Source organism: Ctenopharyngodon idella, chromosome 10, assembly GCF_019924925.1.
Source record: "Ctenopharyngodon idella isolate HZGC_01 chromosome 10, HZGC01, whole genome shotgun sequence".
In the NCBI taxonomy this organism is placed as follows: Eukaryota; Metazoa; Chordata; class Actinopteri; order Cypriniformes; family Xenocyprididae; genus Ctenopharyngodon; species Ctenopharyngodon idella.
Genome location: NC_067229.1, coordinates 21,046,913 through 21,073,295, shown reverse-complemented (window position 1 = coordinate 21,073,295; position 26,383 = coordinate 21,046,913). Strand labels below are relative to the sequence as shown.

Below are 26,383 nucleotides of genomic sequence, written 5' to 3'. Positions count from 1 at the left end.
TAATTCTTTCTGTTGATTCAAACATTTGAAATTTGCACACACATAAAGCAAGCTTCCAGTGGAGAAGGAGTGTTTGACGCACAACCTTTTGGTAATTTATTGACATACGTCAATTCATAAATCCTGACCTAAGCAACGTGGATATTAGAGAAATGTTCATAGTTTTACTTCAGACTGCTGGGGTCAAATTTGCAAAGGTTCAGATTGAGTATAAACAAATATATCAGATGTAAAATCCACTTTTGCATTTCTTTGTTTAGGACTCCCAACAAGAGAGTTGACTGAAGTATAATAGAGTATAATAGTATAATAGAATATTATACTATTATAGTATAATAGAGTATAATAGAAATTGGAAAAAGTGTCCCAATCAACCTGAATTCTCTCTCTCTCTCTCTCTCTCTATATATATATATATATATATATATATATTTTTTTTTTTTTTTTTTTTCAGGTTATATATTATATTATATATATTTCCAGTCATCTCAATGGCAATATAGCTCCGTTGTGCCTGAAGTGAAAGCAACAATAATTTAATCTGAAAGGTTCTGCTGGTTTTGGGTGTAAACGTGAGCGTGTGCGTGTGCGTGTGATGGGCGGAGTCCTCTAGCCCTCATCTGAGGCATGCACGCTTTAAAAGAAACCGGCAGACATTTCAAGGATGTAGTGCTTTCACATCTTCATGTGAAACTCCGTGCTTCGGAGTTTTTTATCGTCTTTTGTCGCGTTTCTTTTCAGTCTTTATTGAAACTATGCACCGGATTGTCTAAAGAGACTATTTCATCTGAAGAGCAGAAGACCTATTTCACATATCTTATACAAAATAAAACACAGACAAGACAAACTCTCAAAATGTGAGTATATATTCGATAAGTGTTTGTTTGTTGTGTCGTTGGTAACACTTTAAAATACGGTTTCATTTGTTACCATTAGACTACATTATTTCATCATTTACTTCTACATAAATATATAAAAGTTGTATGTTTTAACATCAGTTAATACATTGTGAAGTAACATGAACAAACGATGGCCAATTATATTTAAGTAACATTAACAAAGATTAATAAATGCTTTAAATCTGTATTGCTCATAGTTAGTTCTTGTTAACTAATGCATTGAATGATGTTAACAAATCAGACCATATTGTAAAATGTTACCGTTTTGTTAATACTCATTTGGTTACACTTTATATTAAGATGTCCTTGTTACAGTGTAGGCTAATTATTCGTTTAAGTACCGAGTAATAATAATTAACATGTAGCCTACTTACTAAAGAGTTGATGTTTGGTTAATTTGTTAAAGATTAACGATTTTATTAGTCTTTATATTACCTACATGAAACTCAAAATGTACCTAGCTTGGCGACTGTTCAAAACATAAAAAAAATTGTATAATAATAACAATATTAATATATTATAAAATTTATGATATAATGGAATATGGGTTAGCAACAGCATCTGTGGTTTGCAATGTTCAAATCCACACCTTATTCAGTTTGTCATTCAGTACTGTAAAATATTATGATATATGTAAATACACTTCATTGAAAGCTGTCATGTTACGTCACATAGTGACAATCAAATAACTTATTTGATTTATGCACTAATATGTTAAACATTATATATATTTATGTATGTATGTATACAGTCAAACCAAAAATTATTCAGACATTTTTGATATATTTTTACTAGTGGGTGCAGGACACTATAGTTCATTTAAGTGGGGATAGCAAAATAAAGTAAACTGTGACATATTATACCCAAAAATTCTTCATACAGTGGACTAACAGTAAAACTGAAAAAAAAAAAAAAAAAATTGGAACCAATAATTATTCAGACACTTTGACCTGACCATGTTTTGCTTAAGTTTTATCTGACATAATTAAGATAATTTTTTTCTGACACAGTTTAACTCTGAGATCTTGTCATATTTTATTACCATTTTTTTTAACTATAGTGAATAAACTGTAATAATAAATGAAATGTTCAAGGTGTCCGAATAAATTCTGGTTTGACTGTATATATAATGTGTATATATATACACACACACACACACACACACACACATTACACAATTGACTCATTTTTAATGTTACACATTCCAGGCATAGTTGAATTCAAATACTCAGATTTAACTTGAAACATTGTTTTTGTCATTTTTATAACTGAACAAATGATCACATTTGACTCCAAACATTATGTAATGTTATGCAACACTTTTTTTTTAGCGATTATAGATATTTTTTTACAACTGAATACAATTGAATTTTCACCATGAACATTCTGCAGTCAGATCATCAGTATCTGTAATAAGACTGAAACCCTTTGAAAAAACAAAGACAATTATTCCATGTAAAAGAAAATAAAAAAATGTTTCCTATAATGCAGCCCATTTGTTTATGCCAAGAACTGTGGTTGTTTTAATGGCAAACACTGATCATATATAGGATAAAATTTCCATTGTTTAGATGTAAAGCTGCATTTGAATCGAAGTCATTATAATTTGCTCATGTTTTGAGGCTTTTAATAGGCCTATTGCTTAAGCCGTTTGTTCATGATGTAGAAGGAGATCACATTTCTTGCTTTTCTCGTGTTTGACTCTAGGATGACCACAAGAGAACGATGGAGAGTTTACAAGCGCATTAGCCTGATGTTCTTCCTGGCTATAGTCACACTTACTGTGGTTCACAGAGGAAACATCACCTCATTACAAGACTTCCAGACAGACAGGATCGAGAGGCAAACACGGATGGAGCTCATGGCGGAAGGCGAGCTGCAGAAAAAGGGCTTGGTTACTATAAACTTCTGGAAGAGTAGTTTAGTAAGATTGGAGTCCAACACAGAAGGTCCAAGAACAACCCAAAGGCAAAGGCCTACAACCTGGGACGTCACCGCCTCCAACTGCAGCATCAACCTCAACTTCTCTTCATCAGACTGGTTCACGGGTCTTGAAGCCAACTTCAAGCAGTTCCTGGTTTACAGGCACTGCCGATACTTTCCCATCCTCATGAATCATCCAGAGAAGTGCGCTGGAGACGTAGACTTGCTGATGGTCATCAAGTCAGTAATAACACAGTATGATCGGAGGGAGGTCATAAGGCAAACTTGGGGCAAAGAACAAGTGATCAACGGAAAAAGAATCAAAACTCTTTTCCTTCTCGGAACGTCGTCCAACGAAGAAGAACGAGTGAACCATCAGAAGCTTCTGGAATATGAGGATTACATTTACGGAGATATCCTGCAATGGGACTTCATGGATAGCTTTTTCAATCTTACCCTCAAGGAGATCCACTTCCTAAAATGGTTCTCCATCTACTGCGGAAGCACCCGTTACATCTTCAAAGGCGACGATGACGTGTTTGTCAGCGTTCCCAACATCTTGGAGTATCTGGAAGTCAGCAAAGACTTGAAGGACCTCTTTGTTGGCGACGTTCTCTTCAAAGCCAAGCCCATTCGCAAAAAGCAGAACAAGTATTACATCCCACAAGCCTTGTATAATAAGACGCTCTACCCACCGTATGCCGGTGGAGGTGGTTTCCTGATGGATGGCCCTTTGGCACGGAAACTCTACGAAGCTTGCGAAACTCTGGAACTTTATCCTATTGATGATGTGTTTCTTGGAATGTGTTTGGAGGTGCTTCAAGTAACTCCAATAAAACACGAAGCTTTCAAAACGTTTGGGCTCGTGAAGAACAAAACCAGTCGACTGAACAGGGAGCCGTGTTTCTTTAAGAGCATGATAGTGGTTCATAAATTGCTTCCGCCGGATCTAAAAAACATGTGGAAACTGGTCAACAGTGACTTGATCTGTTCGCAGAAAATGGAATTCTTATAGTCTAAGACGTTGCTGCTGTTTCTAAATCTGAAAGATCTCAGAATTTATTCATAATTGAAGGAAATAAAATGAAGGATCTGCAGAGAGAACTTTGAGGTTACTCAAAGACAATGTACTCCTTTTTTGAGGAGATTTCTGGACAATATTTTAATTTAAGTTATGTACCAAATGACATAGTATGTAGTTTGTACAATGTGAATAATGTGTAAAGGGTTCTTTTTTTTTTTTTTTTTTGTCACCCAACAATTAAAATCATTTACACACCCTCATTTTGTTCCAAACCTGTTGGACGTTCTTTCTTCTGTGGAACTCAAAAATATTGTGGTTTATGCAGTGAAAGTCAAAGTGGTCTAATATTCTGGACTCCACTGACATTTAATGTATTTACAAAAAAGACACAAGGTGTGTAAATTAAGGCAGAATTTTCATTTTTGAGTGAACAAACACTTTAAGTCATTTGTCATACATAGAAGGAAACTAGTCTCTACCTCACCATTTTTGTTTTAGTCTGCCCCTCTGTGGATGAATGCTACCTTAATATGCTTTCAGAGTGCATTCAATAAATAAGACCATGTTATTTTTGCTGCAATGATGTACTAAAATTACATTACATAATGTACATATATTTTAATGATAGTTGCTCTTCAAGAGGTTACATCATTTAAAGCTTGTTCTTTTCTGCTTTACACACTGGCATTGTTTGATTTGCCCATAGCCTTGAGATGCATTTGGTAGAGGGTTTACTTTAAAACTGTGAAACAGCAAACTGTCTGGTACATGTACATGTTGTCTTAATTTATGAAATACCTCCTTGAATCAGAGGGGGCGGATTCTGGTGTATGAAATTTAATTGTACTTGAAGGTTACGCAAAACACTACATGGTCTGTAAAAAAGAATGAACAAACTAAGGTGAAAATGGATTATTATTTGTAAATAAACATTTATTCAAAAAGAAAAACGAAGTGTTTGTATCTTTTTTGAAGTGTCAAAAGTAAACATTTTTAGTCTTCTTAAAAAGTTTTAAAATGAGCATTAGTTTATTTTTATTTTTTCTTTATGTATTTGTATTTAATTGCATTTCATCAAGATCTTTTTCAAAATTTCAAAGTTTCACATATACTTATGTATTTAATTGAAATATTAGAAATGATGTAACATAGAAGTACATATAATTTTTGTATTTAAATGTACAATATGTTGTCTTTTGTGAGTTTTTCAGTTTTTCTAATGTAAAAATTTCAACACAATTCAAATATATATTTAAAATATAATAGTATATATTTCATAATATTGCATACATAAAATACACAATATATATTTGAAATATAACAATATATCATATAGTTCATATCTGAAATAGTTCATTTATGAAATTTACAATATGTTTAATGTATTCACAACATTTCCACCTTCTAACCCTTTGAAACAAATTCCACAATAGTCTCTATAATATCAATAATCTTGATATTATTTTCCTAAAATGAAGATGTACGCTACTAAACAGTGTTCAAGCAGATACAAGTCAAATACTAGATTTTCTTGAATACTAAGATATTCAAGAAAAAAAAAAAATTAAAGTTCACTGTATTTGCATTTGGGTTGGTACTAGGGCGGCACGATATATCATTTTAGCATCGAAATCGCGATGTGCGCATTTGCGATAGTCTCATCGCAGGATGTGCGATGTTTAGTATAGGGATCGTTAATCCATACGGACCAGACACCACGGTTCAAAACGCAGGTTGATTCTCTGATTAATTGCAAAGTTTGACCACCATACAATGGTCCTGTCAGTTTAAACATTCAAGCGATTTTTAAACCATTTGAGCGAAACGGAACTCAATTCTGCACGTGCGGCTGTTTTATGTGCGCACACACAAGTAGAGCTGCGCAGATGCACGTGAACACCGCATGCCGTTCTCTTCCGCGCCTATTTGTGCCTGAACGGACACATACATGCAAAAAAAAAAAAAATGTCAAAATGCACTTAAAAGATCGCCTATCTTCGTAAACACAATTGATTATGGCTTATGATTATACAAGAAAAACGGATGTGTAACAGTATTTTGGATCCGCGCTGTGCGTTCGGTCTTAAAGTGACAGAAGCCTCTGCTGCTTTCTGTCATGAATGTTAATCAAACAACAAAAGACAAAGAGAAAAATCACTTTTGTAGTTTTAACACAGATTATATTTAATTTATACAGTGAAGACTATGCAGTGTTATTTTACAATTGATTATTCAATTTCTGTACCAGAATACTGTCAGACTTACCTAAAATATATAAAACATTTATTTATTTATTTCATTTGTATCTTTGTTCTATTATATTTATCTATTCTTGTAATTTGTTCATTATTTTCTATGCATATTCACTCACCTACAAAATCATACCAATCATCCTAGAATTATTAATTCTTTCCAAATAGAGCTATTCAAGTCATCTGTTGAATTTTTTTTTCATATCAAAATATATATCGCAGGAAAAAAAAAAAATTTTGCAATGTGAGTTTTTTCCAATATCGTGCAGCCCTAGTTGGTACACCCAGTAAAAATGGTGTAGGATTTCTTGTTCATTGTGCTAGTTAAAAAGTCAAAATACGGTTGAAAAACACACACAAAAGGACAAAAATGAAAAATAAACATAAAACCGTCAGTATATAAACTGCTATACAGAAAGATAGACATCTTGACATGTGACACCAGAGGGTTCAGCAACCCTTTATTTGACTACAGTAACATACCTATGAATGGTGATTCTGTAAACTGAGATCAAGTTATGCCTGACATCACAAAGCCATGTCACATGACTGAGAATTCGTAAGCACAATGAATGAAGCAGTGCAGCTTTCATACCTCAATCTAAAGAGATCTAATCAGCTGTGCTACTCTAAAGTTAACTGAAAGGAACTTGCACTGACATAATTTAAAATATGTCAGTGCCATTGTTTTGTCTCATCATTCACACCAGTATGTTTTTTTTTTCTTCCCTAGGGTACGTTAATAAAAGCTACTTAAATGCACTAATTGAATTAAGGCCAAATCCTGGATTAGTCTAAACCTTGTCTGTGAAACCGGGCCTTTATGTATTTAATCTCACTTTGTAAACCAATGTAAGTAAACCAATGTAAAAGGAACATGTGACAAATGAAAACAAACTGAAGTCCTTATGAACAGAAACTGAAACTAAACAGACTGTGACATTACGAAGGAGCATCTCCCTATTAATGCCACTGGTTCTGAAATAAAATACTCATTGAGCAGATATGCATGTGGCTTTCAAGTGTTCACATATTTGGCCATATAGTGACGTTTTTCCCTCGCAATTATGAGTTTATATCTCACAGTTCTGGGGGGAAAAAAGTCAGAATTGTGAATTATAAACTTGCAGTTCTCACCTTTTGACATACATTTCTATGACTTTTCTAGTTCCTCATGATTTTGTTTTTGTTTTTTTGCTGTGCACATTTTCATTCATATGCCAGATATTCATCTTTTTTAATATTTATTAATAGATTCAATACAATAAAAACAGTAATATTATGAAATATTATTACAATTTATTTATTTATTTATATATATTTTTCTGAATATGTTAAAATGTAATTTATTCCTGTGATCAAAGCTGAATTTTCAGCATCATTACTCCAGTCTTCAGTGTCACATAATCCTTCAGAAATCATTCTAATATGCTGATTTGCTGCTCAAGAAACATTTCTTATGCTGAAACAGCTACTTAATATTTCTGTGGAAATGGACATTTTTGAATTGTTTTAAAATCCTGCCATTTTAAATTTAATGCATCCTTGCTGAATAAAAGTATTCATTTCTTTAAAAACATCTTACTGAACCCAAATGTTTGAAAGGTAGTATGTATCTTTTTTTTTTATTAGATATTTTTAATTTTATTCATTTGAATGACTGTGTGAACCATAGACTTCAGTACGATAGATCTGGTTGGATCTTCTGTTGAACAAAACCCCAGTTCAAAGGCTTTGATACCCAGCTGTGATCACCGACTGTTTTCTGAGAGTAAATGAAGAGTGCTGAGGTCGAAATGCTGTAAGCTCTTCACAGAGAGTTTCTACAAAACCCTCCAACAAACTTATTTCATAACGATGCTAAGAGAAGGCCTCTGTGGCCATCCGCACTTTCCGCGGGGCTTATTTATGAGTTCAAAGCTGCTTGTACAAGACATACTGAAAAAACCCTTTTTAAAAGTCAAATATACAAATGATTTAAAGAAAAACGGCACAAGCACGAACAATAACATGTTTAGTGCTTGAAAACCAGACCATCATTTTATCAGCAGACGCTGCCATAAGTAAATCAACAAAAAAAACAGAATCTGTGGGGAAATAAGTTTCGTTCAAGGTACAGGGACGATAACAAACCCTATTTTCTTTAAACGTTCAATGTGTCCTTTTTTTAAATGCTTTTCTCTTTGTGATCTTCTTTCTTGAGGAGTCCGCCATCACCTGGCCATCTGGCATTACAGCAGGTGATTATGGGTAATTCAACCGATACAATGTTGTTAAACTTCTTTATAAAAGGTATATTTTTCAGTAAAAGACTGTGTCAACTAGTTTTTAAACTTGTCACTAAAAGTAAAAAATAACTAGCGATGTAGCCTACCGAATTCCCCATAGACAAAAATTTCCTTCCGTGCTTCGAGCAACAGAAGCATTAGCGCCCTCTCGTGTTCGTTCTACATCCTACTGGCAGCTCTGTCAAAGGATATACACATTTTAGATAACTAAATATTGCACAAAATAAGTGCTCTTAATTTTAAAGTTCGCGTTTGTCTCATTCACAATCTACATTTGTAATATGGATAAGATGTTAAATTAGCAAAAAACCCTATATTGCTCAACGAAGGAAAAATAACTTGGTTTTAATAAGCATGCAATATAATATAATTTGCAATATGTAAATATAATTATTTCTTAATTAAAAATAAATACTATTATAGGCCTATCCATTTCTGATAATTCCAGGTTGCTATAGGTCGCGCAGGTTGTTTACACAAATAGATGTCGTTCCCTCAACATAATGAAGTCGTGGCCACGAGAAAAATATTTCGTTTCCTCACCATATGATCTCGAGGCCACGTTCCCACGAATTAATATCTCGTGGCCACGACATATCACGTTCCCTCGAGTTTATATGTCGTTGCCAAGACAAAACTATAAGTGAACCGAGCATGTCCCCTCCCGGTCACCATAAGCTTGCTTATTTTTGAAAACATTCCAGAATCCTGGATTATAAGGCATCATGATTGTCCCAAAGCCTTGATAATGTGCATAAAGATTTCATCCTAGTCTTTAAGATTGTACATTTTAATATTAGAAACAGTGCTTATAAGTTAGATGCCAAATATAGGCTATTATATATTTTTTTAAAACTTAAAGGGATAGTTCACCCAAAAATTTAAATTATCCCATGATTTACTCACCCTCAAGTCATCCTAGGTGTATATGACTATCTTCTTTCAGATGAACACAATCAGAGATATATTTAAAAATATTCTTGCTCCTCCAATGTTTATAATAGCAGTGAATGGGGGGCACGATTTTGAAGTCAAAAATAATGCATCCATCCATAAAATTTTTTTTTTTAAAAAGTAGCCTAATCCATACGACTCCAGATGGTTAGTAAAGGCCTTCTGAAGTGAAGCGATACATTTTTGTCAGAAAAATATCCATATTTAAAAGTTTATAAATTCAAATAACTAGCTTTTGGCGGACGACAGTACGCATACTGCGCAAAACGATTTGCGGCAAAAGAGTATCCTTTGACCTGACGCACAACGTAATGAGGAACGCGGAGGCGCAGAGGATAAAGCAAAAGAAATTACTAGTCACAGATTATAAATCTAAAACGAGAAATGTGTGTTTTTAATGAGAAATTTCAGAGGATTTCTATATAAGAGGAGCTTAAATGTGTTGCACAGCCCTATTTGTTTGAACCGCGAGAGGTGTGTAAGCTTACAATACTACATCCTGCTGCGTCATACGTCGCGTCAAAAGATTACTCATTTGGCGCTAGTTGACTTGCGCATTCTACGTACTGTTGTCCACCAGAAGCTAGTTATTTGAATTTATAAGTTTTAAATATGGATATTTTTCTTAGAAAAACGCATCGCTTCGCTTAAAAAAGCCTTTATTAACCCACTGGAGTCGTATGGACTTTTTTATTGTTTTTATTTTTTTTATGGATGGATATTTTTGGCTTCAAAATGCGGCCCCCCATTCACAACCATTATAAACCTTGGCGGACTAAGAATATTTTTAAATATATCTCTGATTGTGTTCGTCTGAAAGAAGATAGTCACCTGGCTTGAGGGTGAGTAAATCATGAGATAATTTTCATTTTTGGGTGAACTATCCCTTTAATTTATGAATAACACAAGACGCGTCACTCGTATTGTTTTGAATGGGAGAAAGTGCAATGCGCAGTATGGCGCGTAAGTCGCAGCCCTTAGAAGCTTCGGTTCCTATAGAAACAGTCAGACGCGCGCCTCCGAAATGAGACACATGAGACGCGCATGCGAATTAGCTTGATCCAGCCTGAAAAAATACCGTTTTTTGTCATGATTTGAGCATTTAGAAACAACATTTATGAGACAGTTGTCAGATTTAATTGGTGATTTCAAATACGAAAGCTTGGCAAACTGCTTTGGAGAATTTGATGTTTCTCCATTCAAAGAGATAGGAGCTGCACTTGAATGCCCGAGAAGCGTTTCAAAGATGGCCGCCGAGTGAAATGACTTGTCTTAAAGGGACTTTGTTAATATCTGGATAATCTGGATTTTTTTTTTTTTTAATGGATTCATTGTGTAAAAAATCGTTTGAAATTAATGAATGAAGACTTGTCCAAAGTTTTTGAACGAATCTCTATTTAAAAAGTAAAAACATTTTAAAAGTCACTGGTCGCTACCTACTGGCATAACAATGTAATGCAATCTTTATCTGAAGTGTAACATTAGTTTCAAAGGTCATTTACTCATTTTGATCGCTGCTACAAAACCAGTGTTTATATCTGGCCAGGGTCTGTTCACTGCTGCGATGTTGTTCTTTCTATTTTACACATTATAATGTTTCTTGGTCCCTTCAAACCAACGCGCCTTTACTTGTTGCTTAGTGATGGTTGTGTTGAAGTAAGCCAGAAATGCGCAGGTGCTCAATTCGTCTAAATTTAACCCATTTGTGCCCAATTTTTTTCTGAATGGTTTCATGCATATAGTCGTGTTAAGAGTGTCCTATGAGAACATGTTCTGCATTTATTTTCCACAGGTTTTTTTTTTTTTCTTCTTTTTCTTGAAATATGTTGTGTGCACCCCCTCGATGTAAAATTTAAATAGGAGGAGAACATTTGGCATCTAACTCAAAATAACTGCTTTCAACAGATCAATCTTTATTCATAAACAGATTTATTATGTATAAACGTCCAAGAACATTCAATGTGAACCCAAAAAGGCTTCATCTAGCTTATAATCTCTTGAATATGAAAAAACAACAAACAACAAATCCATTTGTCTTAAAGTGGTGGAACATAGTGCAGAACAAAGTGCAGCCATTAAGTTACCCCAGCAGGGCAGTGTATCAAAAAGTTAAATGAAAAAAAATAAATAAATAAATAAAAAAAAAATAGAATGAAAAAAAAAAAAAAAAATTACATATGGACATGGGAATGGGACAGTAGAGCTGTAAGATTGCTCTCTCATCTCCTTTTGACAGATTTATTCATTTTATTCTTTTTATAGAGATGTCAGTTAAAGGGTGAAGTTACACTCTAAAATAGGGTACCCGCGGGGCATTAAAAAGCATTAAAAGTCATTAAATGGATTTTGCGAAAATTACGGCCTTAAATGGCATTAAAAAGCATTAAATTTTATTCCTACAGGCATTACTTTTTTTAGATAGTTTTGAAGGAAAATAATACCAGTTTATATTGAATATAGCCTTTATAATTAATAACTTTGATTTGCTGTCGCAAAATATCTACATTGGTGTGATACACACACGGAACCAGTTTGGTAATTGCCTCCGGCCGGTGCAAAATTGTCGTAACGCCGTTTTGGACAGCGGCGGGCTGGGGCATGGAGACGGAAGGTTGAATCAGTGTTGCCAACTTGGCGACTTTTCAGACCCCTTTTGCGACTTTTTTCCAAGAAAGCGCATTTTGCGCCAGCCCCTGCTGGATATTTGTTGACCTGATCTAGCTTCCGAGACTCCCTGGTACTGCCGCATGAGCACGAGGTCTTGCTTTCCTGCCGCAGGCGTACCTGTGTCTGCTCTGTTCAGTGAGTGGCTGAGAGGAGCAGCGCATTCAGTTGAGGATGTCAGAGAACAAATAAAATATTGCTTCTAATCTGAGTGATCATTTTACGTGTACATATAGCCAAAATCACAGCAAATGTCTTTATATTACGTGTATGGTGATTTTGTCAGACAACGTCTCGATTATAAATCAGGATTTTAGCGCTGGTTTAACATGTAAGGGCTCGACACTAACGCTTGTCAATTAGTCCGGGATAAGTGTAGGACCTGATTAAAACGTCAGTACCAAAAAAAAAAAAAAAAAACGCGAGAGTGACTGAATTTATTACATTTAGTTTAAGTGGCGATCCATAGTGGATAATAATAGGCTGTATCTACCTTATTCCTGACTAGCCTACTGCGTTTCGAATTATGGGTTGCACTTCCGGTTTGGGGAACTTCCATTTAAAAAGACTGAAATGAATCGTTTCAAATAAGGTTGCCCTACAAATAAAGCTTATCCGTCAGTTTGACTGAATGAGCTGTCAATTTTTCTTTTATGTTTTATTTTCAGACATCATGAGAATAATGTAACGCTTGGTATTTTAACGTAATATGTTATAACAAGATTTTTTTTCTCCTCAAAGCCTCGCGTCTCTTTCCAGGTTTGTTTTCACAGGTATACAATTTATTATCTAAAAATTATGGAAATCACTTTGAAATAGTATCACGCAATGCTGAAGTTAATGAACATTTTTTTTATTAAGGCAACGTATATTACATAATACAGATATATATCACTAGTTATATTTAACCCGTCCGTTATTGCTGCGGAAAGAATCGCGCTTTTTCATGGCCTGTTGAAAGTACCTTGTTGATGCTTTTACACTGTCCTTTTCATGTTCGTTGGTTGAAGGGTGAGTAGAAAAATGTCATCTCATTGTACCCAGTTTAAAAAAAACGTATTACTGCGTTCATAGAGCGAGCCTTTCACTGACTGTTTACAGCTTAACGGAAGCAAAGAATATACACTAACAAGAAGCGACACTTAATAGAAGGTTCCATTGCAACACCGGCGCCCAGCAGCAGCCCTGCGTTTCCGCCATTTTGGGGTGAAAGCGAGTCGGCAGTCCACTAGTTTCTATGGTAATATCAGCTGCTTTGTTAAAAAAAAAGGAACGTACATTAAAGCTGAAATCCAACCTGAATGATGACAACACAGAGTAAAATACTATCACTAGTGATCATCAAATCATTTTAACAGTTTATTTTACACACTTTGTGTTTAGTCTTCCACTTTTTTCACAAAACCTTTGCTCTCTAGAAACTCAGTCAGTTTGGGTTAAAATTCTTTGAAGTTCAAGTATTAGCATTATAAACAGTGAATTAATACCAACATATGAAATTAAATTAAGGACATGCATCAGAAAAATTGGGAATGTTGGACAATAAATATATGAATATAACAGCTTGATTTTGCAGTGTTGTCTAATGTCCGTTAAAGCAAAAGTGTCCAAAAGTGGGAATTATGCGATAATGGACACAGCAATGCATCATGTATTATAAGATCGCTATGTTTGTAGCGTGATCCATTAAAACGTACAATATATTTCAATTCAGACCTATACTATTATTACTCCACTAGGTCTGAAATATATTGTTCGCTGCAAACATGATGATCTTACATTTATTAATTATTAATTTACTATTAATAAATGTGTAAAGTTGCATAAAATGGAAATACTCAATAAAGTAGGCTAACTACGTTACCTCAGATGGTTGAATGGTTGGATTCCACAACTGGTCAAATAAAACATATATAAGACAATACAACATTTACTGTGGGAGCCATACAATTTACTGGTGACTTAATTTAAAAAACTGTTCTTTTGCGCTTCTGATTTGGCAGTGAAATTCGCCGATTTTGTGTGCGTAAGATGTGAAGGATTCTATGGTCCAGTTAGTGTTTTCACCCCATAATGGCAGCTGCGCTACCGGAGCGCCATCTAGTGGCTGTTACCCAAAAAGTATCAAAGTGTCGCCTCTTGGGTTCTATACTCTTTGATGGAAGTTACACCCATAATTCGCGCAAAGCGTCATGGGGCGTAGGAATAAGATGGATAATGTAGCCGATAACAACGTTGCGCTGTTGAGGCTCCCGCACCATCTCGAGGAGAAATGGAAACATGAGCGAAGCATACACAAAAAGACAAAAAACGTCAGCAAATTATATTTGAATGGATTGTTATTGCTGCTTCCATAGACATCAGTGTATATTTCATTGGCTTGCGTCGCGACACGTGACACCACAGGATATGAAGTCGGCCGACAGCTCCAGATATTTAGCATGCTAGATATTTGGGACAAAACATGACAGAATAACACGACGGATATCACATTTTGCACAAAATTAATGAATGACTTTTGAATACCGACCAAATAGGCTACTGATTTTGGCGGAAACTCAAAAAAAAAAAAAAAATGGCGTTTATCGCGTTTTGGAACCAAACGCTTCATTCATTCATTTATATATATATATATATATATATATATATACATACATACATACATACATATACACACACACAGTGGGGAAAGTCATTATTTGATCCCCTGCTGATTTTGTAAGTTCGACCACTTAAAGAAATGGTCTATAATTTTTATGGTAGGTTTATTTTAAACGGATAGAGACAGAATATCAACCAAAAAATCCAGAAAAACACATTATATAAATGTTTTAAATTGATTTGCATTTCAGTGAGTGAAATAAGTATTTGATCCCCTACCAACCAACAAGAATTCTGGCTCCCACAGATTGGTTGTGTCCAAGTGGAACACAGATTAGTCCTGTCACTTTAAGTACTCCTAATGTCATCTTGTTACGAGTATAAAAGAAACCAGTCCACAGAATCTGTATCTCCCATTCTAACCTCTTCACCACCATGGGCAAGACCAAAGAGCTGTTAAAGGACATCAGGGATAAGATTGTAGACCTTCACAAGGCTGGAATGGGCTACAAGACATAACCTGTGAAACAACCTGCCAAATTGCCTAGTGATCTGACATAGTTACCCTCCACAGTTCCTCCTGCATTTTACAGGTATTCGTTTCAAACCCTGTCATTATGAAATTGCACAGAACATCTTGACAATATAGTATCGTAGAGCTCAACTAAAGTTGTATTCATTGGCAAAATGGTAGCTAATGTTAGTAGCGTTATGCAAGTTGTTTTTAGAATAAAATTAATAAGTATGTTCAATTCGGTGGAAATAACGCTAACAACGTTAAAATCAAAACAAGTCAGCCATGCCCGCTTATTAACAGCTTTTTATATTAATCTTATGAATACTGAATTCTCACCTAAAGGTCAGGAGTTTGCGAACGTTTGTTTGAACTATGGTTTCGGGAAACACCAAATCGTTTAACTATTTTAGTAACGACAGAACTTACGATGTTAGATGGCTAACGATGCTTTTGGGAAACTCGCCCGATTGACAGATTAGGAAAATTTGTCACCGGTTTGGTCTTGAATACATTAAATTTAGGAAAAGATTTAAAGTGATATCAGTTTGTAGTATTTCTTATTTGCACCACACACACAACTGTTGAATAATACCTTCAAATCACGACAAACCAAATAGTTTAAAAACCACATTTAATCAAAATGGTTCTTTACATTATGAAAAATATGAACTGGAAAAAGAAAAATCCTTAAGTCACAAGCCAAATTTAATGCATACATAAATTTGACATCCTCACAGAGCTGTTGCCTGTCTTCATTATTCAAACCTTTCTTATAGATTTACATCTAAATACTACTAAATAGGCAACAAACTTATGTATACGTTACAATATGCTTTGCACATTAAAAAGGTACTGCACATTAAACTTGCACCTAAAAAGGAAACTAAAAGAAAAAAAAGGAAAAGGAGAAAAAAAAAAAAAAAAAAAAAGGGGGAGGTTTAACGAGTGGAGAAACGCACACCAACAAAAGAAGTCAAAAACAAACTTGTACAACATGTACCTAAACCAGCAGAGCATAATTACAACATTCACATTTAATTTTTACGCGGATGGTCGGGACGTCTCAGAGGGATTGGGAGTCACTGTACAGTTACTGATGCTTTCTGGAATGTCCTAGAAATGCTCTGACAAAGTGGACTTAAGCAATGAAAACAGTTCATTCAATTACAGATTTAATCAAACTTAGTCTTCTTTCCTTGTGGCCTGTCCCCAAATCCACCTCGTCCACCTGATGAAGAGAGAAAAAAAAAAAAAAAAAAAAAAAAAAGAATTTTTTCTTTTTAATTTTACATCATAAAAATTTAGTAATGTTAAAACATTCAGACCAGCACACTGCTGAATTTGAGAAGTTACACAAGACTACTGAATTTCATACATGAAACTTTGAAATATTGTAGGTGGTGCCAACAAGCCATTTTGGTGCTTCAGAACATTAAATAGTACAGTATAGCATTTTTCCATTACAAATGATGTTTTTGAATCAAATAAATCAGATGACACCTACCGCCTCTCCCTCCTCTGAAGCCACCACCCCTTCCTCCTCGTCCTCCCCTGAAGCCGCCTCCTCTACCGCCTCCTCGGCCACCGAAACCACCCCGTCCGCCACCTCGTCCTCCAAAACCACCTCTGCCTCCGAAACCACCCCCTCGGCCGCCCTCTCCCTTGGGCTTAGCATAGTCCAGAGTGACCTTGCTTCCATCAATCTCTCCATCATCCATGGCTTCTTTGGCTGCCTTGCAGTCTTCTTCACTATCGAAGTCTACGAAACCAAAACTGAGGGAGGAAACCGTATTTGGTAAACACTCAGGAGGACAAACAGCAGCAGTTTCTAGATCTAAACTGCTTAAAATGTCTCACATCAGACATGGGTATGTTCCAATATAACATCTGGAAACACCTGTTTAAGTGTGAATTTGAATCTACTTCTCTTGCGAATCCATACACCGCCACTGAACTGACAGAGAGGAGCTCATGAGAAGCAAAAATCATGGTTTGCGAGAGAATCAAACATAGTACCCTTTTGACGATCCGGTTTCTCTGTCCATGGCAACTCTGGCAGCGACGGCGCCTTCAAAAGAATCTTTCAGAGTCTGATCTGTGGTCTCTTCTGACAGACCTTTGACAAACAGGGTTTTTGTAGGTCCTAAATAGAGTGGGTTTAAAAGAAAAAAAAAAAAAGTTGGCACTTAATTTATATATATATATATATATATATATATATATATATATATATATATATATATATATATATATATATATATATATATATATATATATATATATATATATATAACTTCAGTCAAAAGCAATCTACAAACCAGAGTTTCCTCTTCCACCGCCTCGCTCTCTCTCGTTCTGACTGTACTCTAATCTGATGCTTCTGCCTTCAATGTCTGTGTTGTTACAATTCTCCAGTGCCTCCTTGGCATCCTCCATGCTCTCAAACTCCAAAAATGCAAATCTAGGAGAAAAAAAAAAAACCCCCAACACAAGACATTACACCAGTCCAATAAGTGGGCAAAAACACCCAAAATGTGCATCCAACTTTATGGCCTGTTCACTACAACATATCTGGTCCAATATTTGATGCAATAAACATTTTACTTGAATGAACGGTTGCTAATGAGTCTATTCAGACCAACATGAAAACCTGCATGCATCAATACAACATTTTACTTAATGTTCTTAGCACTGCGAAGAAAACTGGCCAACCAATCCACCATATTCATTGTAAGAGTGGTAGCAGCCATTAAGTTGAATTTGTCTGGCTTTCAGTATCACTCGCTTTTTTTTTTTTTTTGTGTATTGGAAAAACAAAGGAAAGAAGCCTTATGTATGCTGCTTGACATTGCAAACTGGTATTTTACAATATTTGAACTTTTAATCGTAAACCCACTGTTTTACAGTGTAAGTGGTTTCATTTGCTAGTTATACTTTGTTATACTAATTTTTTACCTACAGCAGCTAAAGAAATGGAAGTCTAGCATATAAAGTGTTAACAGCAGTATGAACTGATGGTATATCTATGGACTTTTAAAAGGTAATCAGCGAAACTACCTAGTTCACATTGTTATAGGCGTTTTATTCTATTAAATACCTAAATGTTCGTGTGAAGGGGAAAAAAAAAAAAAAAAAAAAAAAAAAAATTCTAAATATCAATCTGCATATGCAGGGGACATCGGTTATGCTCATCTTTGCTCACTCCTTTTAATTTATCTTGCTTTCAAATTCAACTTTTCAAACACTTCCGTGTGCTTTCATACGCTCCCATGCGTTGAACATTGCAGCCAATCACATTCATATCCAATGAGCACGTGAACAACGGCCAATCAGGTGTTTACGAATCTGCTCAACAGCGCTCAAAGGGTCACATTTTTAAAATTTCAGTACCAACTAAGTATCACAGTCAGTACTTTGATACATATAGTCAATATATGCCTACACATCCTTAATGACATTAATGAAGCAACTGGCGTACCCCTTCGCCCTGCCGTTGTTCTGTGGTATTCTGATGGACACTGCCTTCTCAAACACACTCTGGAGGGAATCTTCAGTTGCGTTGAATGATAGATTGTTCACGACAAGGACTTTGCTTGTAGAACTAGGGGCTGAATGGGCTAGAAAACAAGAGTGCTCTTAGCATTCATGATAACACAAAACTAGGACAGATGAGAACTAAAACAGATTTAGTCTAGAGCCAAACTGCAGGAACAGAGACACCTAGATTGCATCATTACTCACATCTCCCGCCCTGCCGACTCTTTTCTCCTGTGAAGTCAACCATGATAGAACGGCCCTGAACATCTGCTCCTTGTGCCTCCTCCAGCATCTTCTCAGCAATTTCCTCTGTCTTGAACTCAACGTAGGCGATTCTGTTGCCGAAGCGGAGGACGTCAGTGAACCATTTGTTTGAAACAATATGCGTTAGAACGCGAACAGTCATGGATTAGTCTTACCCTCGGCTAGAACCGTTGTTGCCCATTGGTACTCTAATATCAACAGCCTGGTCAAAGACTTCCCTCAGTTCATCTTGTGTTATGGAGTACGGAAGGTTCTTTACAAACAAAGTGCGTGAATCTCTCTCTGAGGGAAGAAAAACGATAAAACGTTGGCTTCTGCAAGCTCAGTGTTAACATACAACATAGTGATGGATCCAGATCAGTACTTGACCATCTTAATTTCCACATAGGAGTTCAGGTAAGTGATAAGCTGTCATCATTTCTAGACATTGTCGGCTTAACGTTCAAAGTGGCAGCTGTAGGTCCTTACCCTTTTTGTTTTCCTGGGAGTTCTCCTTGCTTCTCGCCCTGTCGAGTTTCAGCGGCAGACCCATCAGCTTCTTGCCATTGAGCTCTAAAGCCTTCTGCAACTCTTCTTCTGATGAAAAGTCAACGTAGCCAAATTTCCTTCAAAAGAAAGTAGGAAGCTTCATTCAAGAGTCCACAATGTTTCACATAACAAATTTGACTAAAATAAAATTTATAAAAAAAAAAAAAAAAATAAAATAAAAAAAAAAAAAAAACCTCCTTACTTGGTCCCACCAAGTCGCACGTCCTGAATTTCAAGGCCTTCCTTTGAGAAGAACTTGGAGATTGCAGATTTAAGTTCATCAAAGTCTTTATTTTGGTTCAAGTTGCCCAAAAAGACACTGAAACCTGAAAATTTAAAACCAAGGTAAGATTACCATACCATGACAAAGAAATCCACCTTTTTTCCCCCCTTAAACAGCATCAGAATTCACAAAAAGGTGACATCACATACATCAGTATTAAGTCCCTTTTGATCATCATATGTAGTTAAATGCACAAGAAATAAAGTATATAGAATGCAAGTCTCACCCTCGCCATCAGTTTTAACTTTCTTAGCTGGTGGTGTTCCCTTCTCTTTTTTAGTCTCTGCCTTCCTCTTCCCTGGAGTGACAGGGGTTTCTGGAGCACAAAACCCAGAACACGTTAACTTTATAAAAAAAAAACTTGTCAAAAACAAGCATTTGCAGGGTCGGCAACTAAGTCTGCCAAGCTCCAAAAATACAAAGCCATGAAAGTATAAATTAAATGGTACAAAAACAGCTTTATGGTCCTACCTTGTTCCTCGTCGTCGTCGTCATCGTCGTCGTCGTCATCTTCAGATTCCTCTTTTGCTTTCACCATTCCTGCCTTTTTGGCAGAGGCTTTGGGCGCAGGAGTCGTGTCCATTTCCTCTTCTTCTGAATGTATAATAGCCGATAAATATCACATTTGAGACGTGTAAAAATAAATATCTTTAAAAAAAAAGAAAAAAAAAAAAAGACATACCATCATCGTCATCATCATCGTCATCATCCGATTCCTCTTTGGCTGCGGGTGCTTTTGCGGCAAGCACTTTGCCTGCAGGTTTAGCGGCTGCAGCCTTTTTAGGAGGTGGAGCTTCTTCCTCTTCAGATTCATCTACAAAGGAACGCAAGTTTAGACAGTCATTTACACAAAAAGGCATGCTCCCAGTGAAAATAATGACTTGATTTAAATATGACGGTAGGCAGTCTTTGGTGTATAATTAGAATATTTCATACCATCATCGCTGTCTGACTCCTCAGCAGAAGCAGCTTTCTTCGCAGGAGTGGCTTTCTTCGCCGGTGTGGCTTTTGCAGGTGCACCCTTCTTGGGTGGTGGTGCCTCTTCTTCCGATTCATCTATACAAGACAGGAAATGAAAATAGAATTGTTAGAAATTAAATTGTGAAGCACTTTGGACAGCAAAGTTGTTTTTCTCCCCTGTAGAGTTCATTGTTCTTGTTAACTACAGATACTCGTTTCGGTAAATTGTACCACATCTTCCGACACTCTTTCTGGGGGTATTCCAGAAAGCAGCTTGTATGACAAACCGGGGTATGTTCAAGAGTAAGCAAGCGGATAACCTCCACTTTCAGATGTGTTTTAATTAACAGATTTATACTACGGGGATGTTGAATGCTCGAATCTGATTTTCAGGGAAACACATGGCTAAAGTAGTTCTAGCAGGTCTTGACCGCATTGCAGTTCTTTATCACTTTGCAAAATGTTTTCAGTTATTTCAATAGGTCCTTACAGCCTACAACCGCAAAAGAACCAAAAACACACAACGACACAGACCAAGCAAATAAATATAGTAAATAGGATGAAAATGACAAATTGTGTTGTGCCACAAAATACATTGTGTCCTGAAAGCGCTTACTCTCGCTTTCAAACATACACACATAACTTACCGTCTAGTACGGACACACTCGCACAAACGTTTGGTCAGCGCCTGCTCTGACGAATTTGGTCTAGCAACTTAAGATACATGACTTGCCAGTGAGGTAATAACGGTGTGGTTCTTGAGATGAACTTAGTTTCGCTATTGGTAGAGACAATGCTGCCGTTAGAGACGCACAGGGGTGCGTTTCCCAAAGCGAACTATGGTCGCAAGTTCCATTGTTACCAAGAGTTCAATGGGACTTACGACCATAGTTGGCTAACGATGCTTTTGGGAAACGCACCCCAGATCAGGTAGGCTAATTCACATATGCTGCTTATTTTCTCTCTCTCTCTCTGCGTTAACTGTATCAACGGTATTATACTGCTATCAAGACTCAAGCCTTCGTTACTAGTTCTGAAATTGTTTTAGAATTAGCAACGGAGGCTTGGGATGAGATGCGTAAGAAATTAGTCCCACACACAAGAGTGTTTTAAGGACAGAAATCTGACAAATATCTTGAAATACAACATCGGAATAGAGCCTTGAGGTGTTTTAACCGCAGTATAAGCAGAATAATTGATTCCGGTTCAGTACATACCTCGGTATTGAAGTCACGGTTCGGTACAGCAGGAGGGAGAAAACTAAACATAAAATTGCCTCCATCTTTAAATATTCAATTATAATTTAAGGATTTAAAAAAAAAAAAAAAAAAAAAAAAAAAAAGCTGCCTTCAAGTGGCCCTTCGGAATGATTTCAAAGGGTACAACTGATGGACACTTCGGGCCCCCATGATCCTTTGCACAGGGAAGTTGTTTGGCGTCACAGAATGGGTACAGGAGGTTCGGAGTTCAATTTTACCTATAAATGTATGTAAAGCCTAGTATCTCTCTATTACTGTAATATTAAGTTAGATTTGGTACATTATGGTCAAAACGACACCGTACTTCAACAAAAACACTTTACAGCTCCCTTTATCGGTCCATTCAAATGTTTAAAATACATAGACAATATATAATATGGAGAGATAAACCAAAAAAAAAAAAAAAAGTAAACATTTTAAGCCCAGGATACACTGCATGATTTTTGGCTGTCCCAGACGAAAGATTGCCATCGTGAAACAATCGTGATGATTTCTGTGATCGTGGCCTTATGTTGTACAGTGAGAGAGGTTCAAAGCTGGCCGTTTTCCTGGTTTTGCGACCAAAGATAGCCTACAATCATTTTCTGACAGTGTCAGAAATTCAGCATGATCAACGCACAGTGCGTTTGGTGCTACGACCTACGTCTACTGACCAGCCAATAAAAACGCGACATGAAATCAATGCGACACGGCACTAAAACTTAAAACCCACTTACCTCAAGTTCTTTTCCCCTTCTTATTTTGCCACTTCCTTTTTATTTTCAGCACACAAAATCTACAACTGCCAAAGTGTGATTCAACATGGTATTTTTGTTTACTAGCGTATGCTGATGACGTTATATTCTTCTATAGAAACTTGCATCATAGCCTACGAGTCAATAGGTGTCATCATCGTACAGTTTACACGCATGTCGTGCCCAAGTTCAATGGATCCATGTCGCAGTGTGATTTGTAATGATCTTAAAGGATGGCAAAAATCGTGCAGTGTATCCCGGGATTTAGGCGCAGCTTGGACAATCTACTCCTCCCTGATTGTCTCGTTAAGATGATGCAGAAGTGCGTTCGAGGAGGAAAAAAAAAAAAAAAAAAAAAGTTTGTGACCCCTACACCCTTCAATCCTTTGAAATTCTCACTCCAGAGAGTAAACCCTTTGAAGGGATTAGGGCATAGGGATGAGCCCTTCCGAATGGAACGCAGGGATACTCTGGGTTGGCTGAACTTACACCCGGACGCCTTTTTGGAACCAGCATACCTCAAGTAAGCAAGGTTTGGGTTAATCAACCGAGAGTTCAGGGTATATGGGACGGTAAGTTAACCATGCTTTCTGGAATACCCCCCAGATATTCATGTTTATTTGGTGCTATAACCAGTAATAAAGAGGAAGAGATGATCGGTTCACGTGCAGCTTGAGCTTAGGTGCTATAGCGCACCACAAAGATAATTATGAATTTAGAAACCTGAGACTAATTCATATCAAAAGTAACACAAAGCTTGTTAGCTATGCTACTGGATGGTGCGCTACAAGTATTGTTCACGCAAACGTCGACAAAAAAAAAAAAATAAATAAAAAAAAAAATAAAAAACACATTCTTGGGATTTATGATTTGATATTGGTTCATCAAAATGAAAATAGATTAACATACTATTCTGCCTCAGAGTTTTCATACCATCATCACTAGACTCCTCAGCAGGTGCTGCTTTCTTGGCAGGGGTTGCCTTGGCAGTGGGTGCTGCTTTAGCAGGCATGGTCTTCTTTGGAGGAGGAGCTTCCTCTTCTATTGGGAAGAGAAAGATACAAATTAGATTTTAACCTTCAGATTAAGAGTATTGCATTAAGAAAACCATCATGGGGAAAAAAAAAAGAAAAAAAAATCTGCTTACCAGATTCTTCATCGTCGTCGTCATCATCATCATCATCCTCCTGTTTGGCGGCGGCTTTTCCATTTTTTACTGCCTTTACTGGAGCTGCATTCTTCTTTGCTGCAGCTTTGACCGGTGGTGCCTGCTGAAATTTAACTAGTTTAAATATGCAACAACTTCTTTATTTGCAGAATGACCCATTTAATCAACTCCTCACCTCTTCATCATCAGTGTCCTCCTCATTGGATTCCTCTTCCACTTCTTTGGGAGGTGGAGGTGCCTTTTTCTTCAAAGGCGTTTTTTTAGTTGCCTGCAAACAGACAGAAATTGCAGAATTTAGTCATAAAAATTAAGTTTTTGGCAAATTTTGGATGAAATGTTTCAAGTCTTCAAAACGACACCCCAAAATAAAAGTTCAGGTTAACTTAAGGAAATTGTGACAAATTTATTCCTGTTGTAGAGTAGAATGTACCTCAAAAGTAATATTAAAATATTAAAAATATTTGTTTGACTTAAGTAGAATATACATTTGATTACATTATAAAGGGTTTTAAATTAATTTGTTGCCTTCACTTGATTGACACTATTTTTTTTTCAGAAATTGTCAAAGTGTGTAGTTGTTAATTTATGAATAAAATTGATTACACATGCTTTGATTATTAAACCATTAAAATTGAACAGAGAAAAAAAAAACCGAATAAAAGAAAACAGGGGAAATTGAGAAATAACACTTCATAGGGCCTTAAAAAAAAAAAAAAAAAAACCATTGTTAAACTTAATTGTAAGAAGTTTCATGACTCCAAATAATTAGACATGCTTTATGATTACTAACATTTAACTGAACAATGGAAATCAATGAAAATAATAAAACTTATATTGGTCAAAAACAATTTATTTTAACTGAAACGCATACAACACAACAAAATTGCCAAAACATTTTTGTGGAGATTTGGTGGATAATTCAAAAGCCACGAGGCATTCGTTTTGGTTATTACAAATGCTTGTGTGCGTTTTACAACGCATAATACACAGCCAAAATGAAAAAAAAAAAAAAAACCAAAACAAAACCCAAAAAAAAAAAAAAAAAAAGTTAAAGTCTGGGTCTCGAAAGGACGATTCAAAAATCAAAGCACTGCGCGTGAAACAACGCGTGTACAACCCCACGTGGGGTTCACGTTACACGTGGAAAACCCACATGCTTGCTACCCAGAAAAGTACATTTAAAGTCTTTGGCATAACATGCTTGTTCAAGCAATAATTGCGTCATGCTCACATATTATACTCGTGGAAATCGTGTAATATGCATTAACAACACGATGTAGTTTAATGCAGTGTGTTAAATGTCTGCTCATTCACTTCAAAGAACCAAAATGGAGGCGTTTAGCATCGGGCTACGTCGCTACACGGTCCACATGGCGGATATACGAGTTAAAGCAAAACCACGACACTCTAAAAGCGCCACAAATCTCGCTAACCAACCCTGGTTGTTTTTTTTGTACAACACTACAAAAGTGTCAAAGTAAAACTTAAATATTCTTAATGCATGTCAGCTGAGGCCTACTAAATGGACAAGCGTGATAAGCCCGCGTGAACGGGAAAAAAAGACAACAACAAAAATATATTACAGATAAATTAGCTCATTTTATACGTCACTATTTAACATTAAAAAAAACAAATTTACAATTTTGGAGTTTACATAACAACGCTATAAATACTTAGGATCGAAATACATGTGTCGCACATGTGGGCCTTCCCGTTACAGGCAATAAAATGAAAAACATAAAATTCGCATTTTGACCCCCTTTAAAACTTTAAGTGATACATTAAATTGTTAGAATATGTTTGCAGATATCTTACCTTGGCAAGCTTCACCATGACTGAATGTTGTTTTTACTGTAAAGTTCTTAACTGAGAGAGTTGCGCAGGTTATAACCGTTCAGTCACACGTGGTTCTCTCTACAGGACAGAAAAGAGCGCTCGGATACGCTTTAATACGTCTAGTGAAACTCCGCCCAATGACGTTTCTCGTAGCAGAGACTGGAGGTCCGGCTCGTTTCCGCGAATCGGTTCTTTTGAACAGTTAGTTGCGATTCAGTGATTCTTTTAAATTACGTCTTGACGTAATTATGTCATATCGTGGCTCACAACATCCTGGCGTGCTTGGCATATGAATGAATGAATGAATGAATGAGATTTACATTTACATGGACTTATCTAATTATAAGATTAATATTAAATTATATATTATATAGCCTTATATTATAAATAATTTATATAATTCTATATAAATAATAGATTAAATATATATAAATAAAAACAGACCTCTCATGTCTGTATATCAAAACCGACAGTTCTTTTGTTTTTTGTTTTTTAATTTTGCAGTATTTATTATAGATTATTATCTTTCATTTAAATAAAACTTCCCCTCCTTCTAGCAGCAACTTCTCTTCTCTTCTAGTGAAGTGTTTACTGGCGCGAGGGCGGGGCAACCTGACACTGACTCACGTGAGATCCACCAGTAGCAAACCACTATCATCCAACCATCCAATCAATTCCCCATGGACAAAATC

At 36.1% G+C, this 26,383-nt stretch overlaps 2 protein-coding genes and 2 non-coding genes across 9 annotated transcripts; 1 reads left to right on the top strand and 3 right to left on the bottom strand.

The window, feature by feature from the left end:
* Nucleotides 1-630: 630 nt before the first annotated feature.
* Nucleotides 631-4,796, top strand: b3gnt7 (UDP-GlcNAc:betaGal beta-1,3-N-acetylglucosaminyltransferase 7). Its single transcript, XM_051910958.1, has 2 exons — nucleotides 631-857; nucleotides 2,607-4,796. Coding segments are annotated over exons 1-2 (1,233 nt in total). The 5' UTR covers nucleotides 631-855; the 3' UTR covers nucleotides 3,838-4,796.
* Nucleotides 4,797-15,736: 10,940 nt separating this feature from the next.
* On the bottom strand, nucleotides 15,737-25,838 carry ncl (nucleolin). Of its 6 annotated transcripts, none has more exons than XM_051909158.1 (17): nucleotides 25,671-25,838; nucleotides 24,031-24,123; nucleotides 23,835-23,958; nucleotides 23,597-23,728; nucleotides 20,671-20,790; nucleotides 20,417-20,548; nucleotides 20,206-20,328; nucleotides 19,961-20,050; nucleotides 19,654-19,777; nucleotides 19,392-19,528; nucleotides 19,079-19,205; nucleotides 18,864-18,994; nucleotides 18,601-18,739; nucleotides 17,441-17,583; nucleotides 17,139-17,265; nucleotides 16,627-16,895; nucleotides 15,737-16,350 (listed from the first exon to the last, which is right to left on the bottom strand). In XM_051909158.1, exons 1-17 carry the CDS (start codon nucleotides 25,686-25,688, stop codon nucleotides 16,295-16,297), a joined length of 2,085 nt encoding a protein of 694 aa, XP_051765118.1. In that variant the 5' UTR covers nucleotides 25,689-25,838; the 3' UTR covers nucleotides 15,737-16,294. The 6 variants fall into 6 exon arrangements, with proteins under 6 accessions (XP_051765118.1, XP_051765119.1, XP_051765121.1 ...); XM_051909159.1 differs by having other exon boundaries at nucleotides 20,206-20,325; XM_051909161.1 differs by having other exon boundaries at nucleotides 23,621-23,728.
* On the bottom strand, nucleotides 16,969-17,103 carry LOC127521983 (small nucleolar RNA SNORA75). The gene has a single exon (XR_007932498.1). It is a non-coding gene; the product is annotated as a small nucleolar RNA SNORA75 (small nucleolar RNA).
* On the bottom strand, nucleotides 19,848-19,919 carry LOC127521991 (small nucleolar RNA SNORD82). The gene has a single exon (XR_007932506.1). It is a non-coding gene; the product is annotated as a small nucleolar RNA SNORD82 (small nucleolar RNA).
* Nucleotides 25,839-26,383: the final 545 nt, after the last annotated feature.

Excerpts from the sequence above, each read along its gene's own strand:
- ncl (XM_051909158.1), bottom strand. Across the intron at positions 20,549-20,670 it reads GGAGTCAGACAGCGATGATG|ATGAATCTGAAGAGGAAGAA; the intron begins GTATGAAATATT and ends GTTCCTTTGTAG. Across the intron at positions 18,740-18,863 it reads GAGTCGGCAGGGCGGGAGAT|CCCATTCAGCCCCTAGTTCT; the intron begins GTGAGTAATGAT and ends CTTGTTTTCTAG.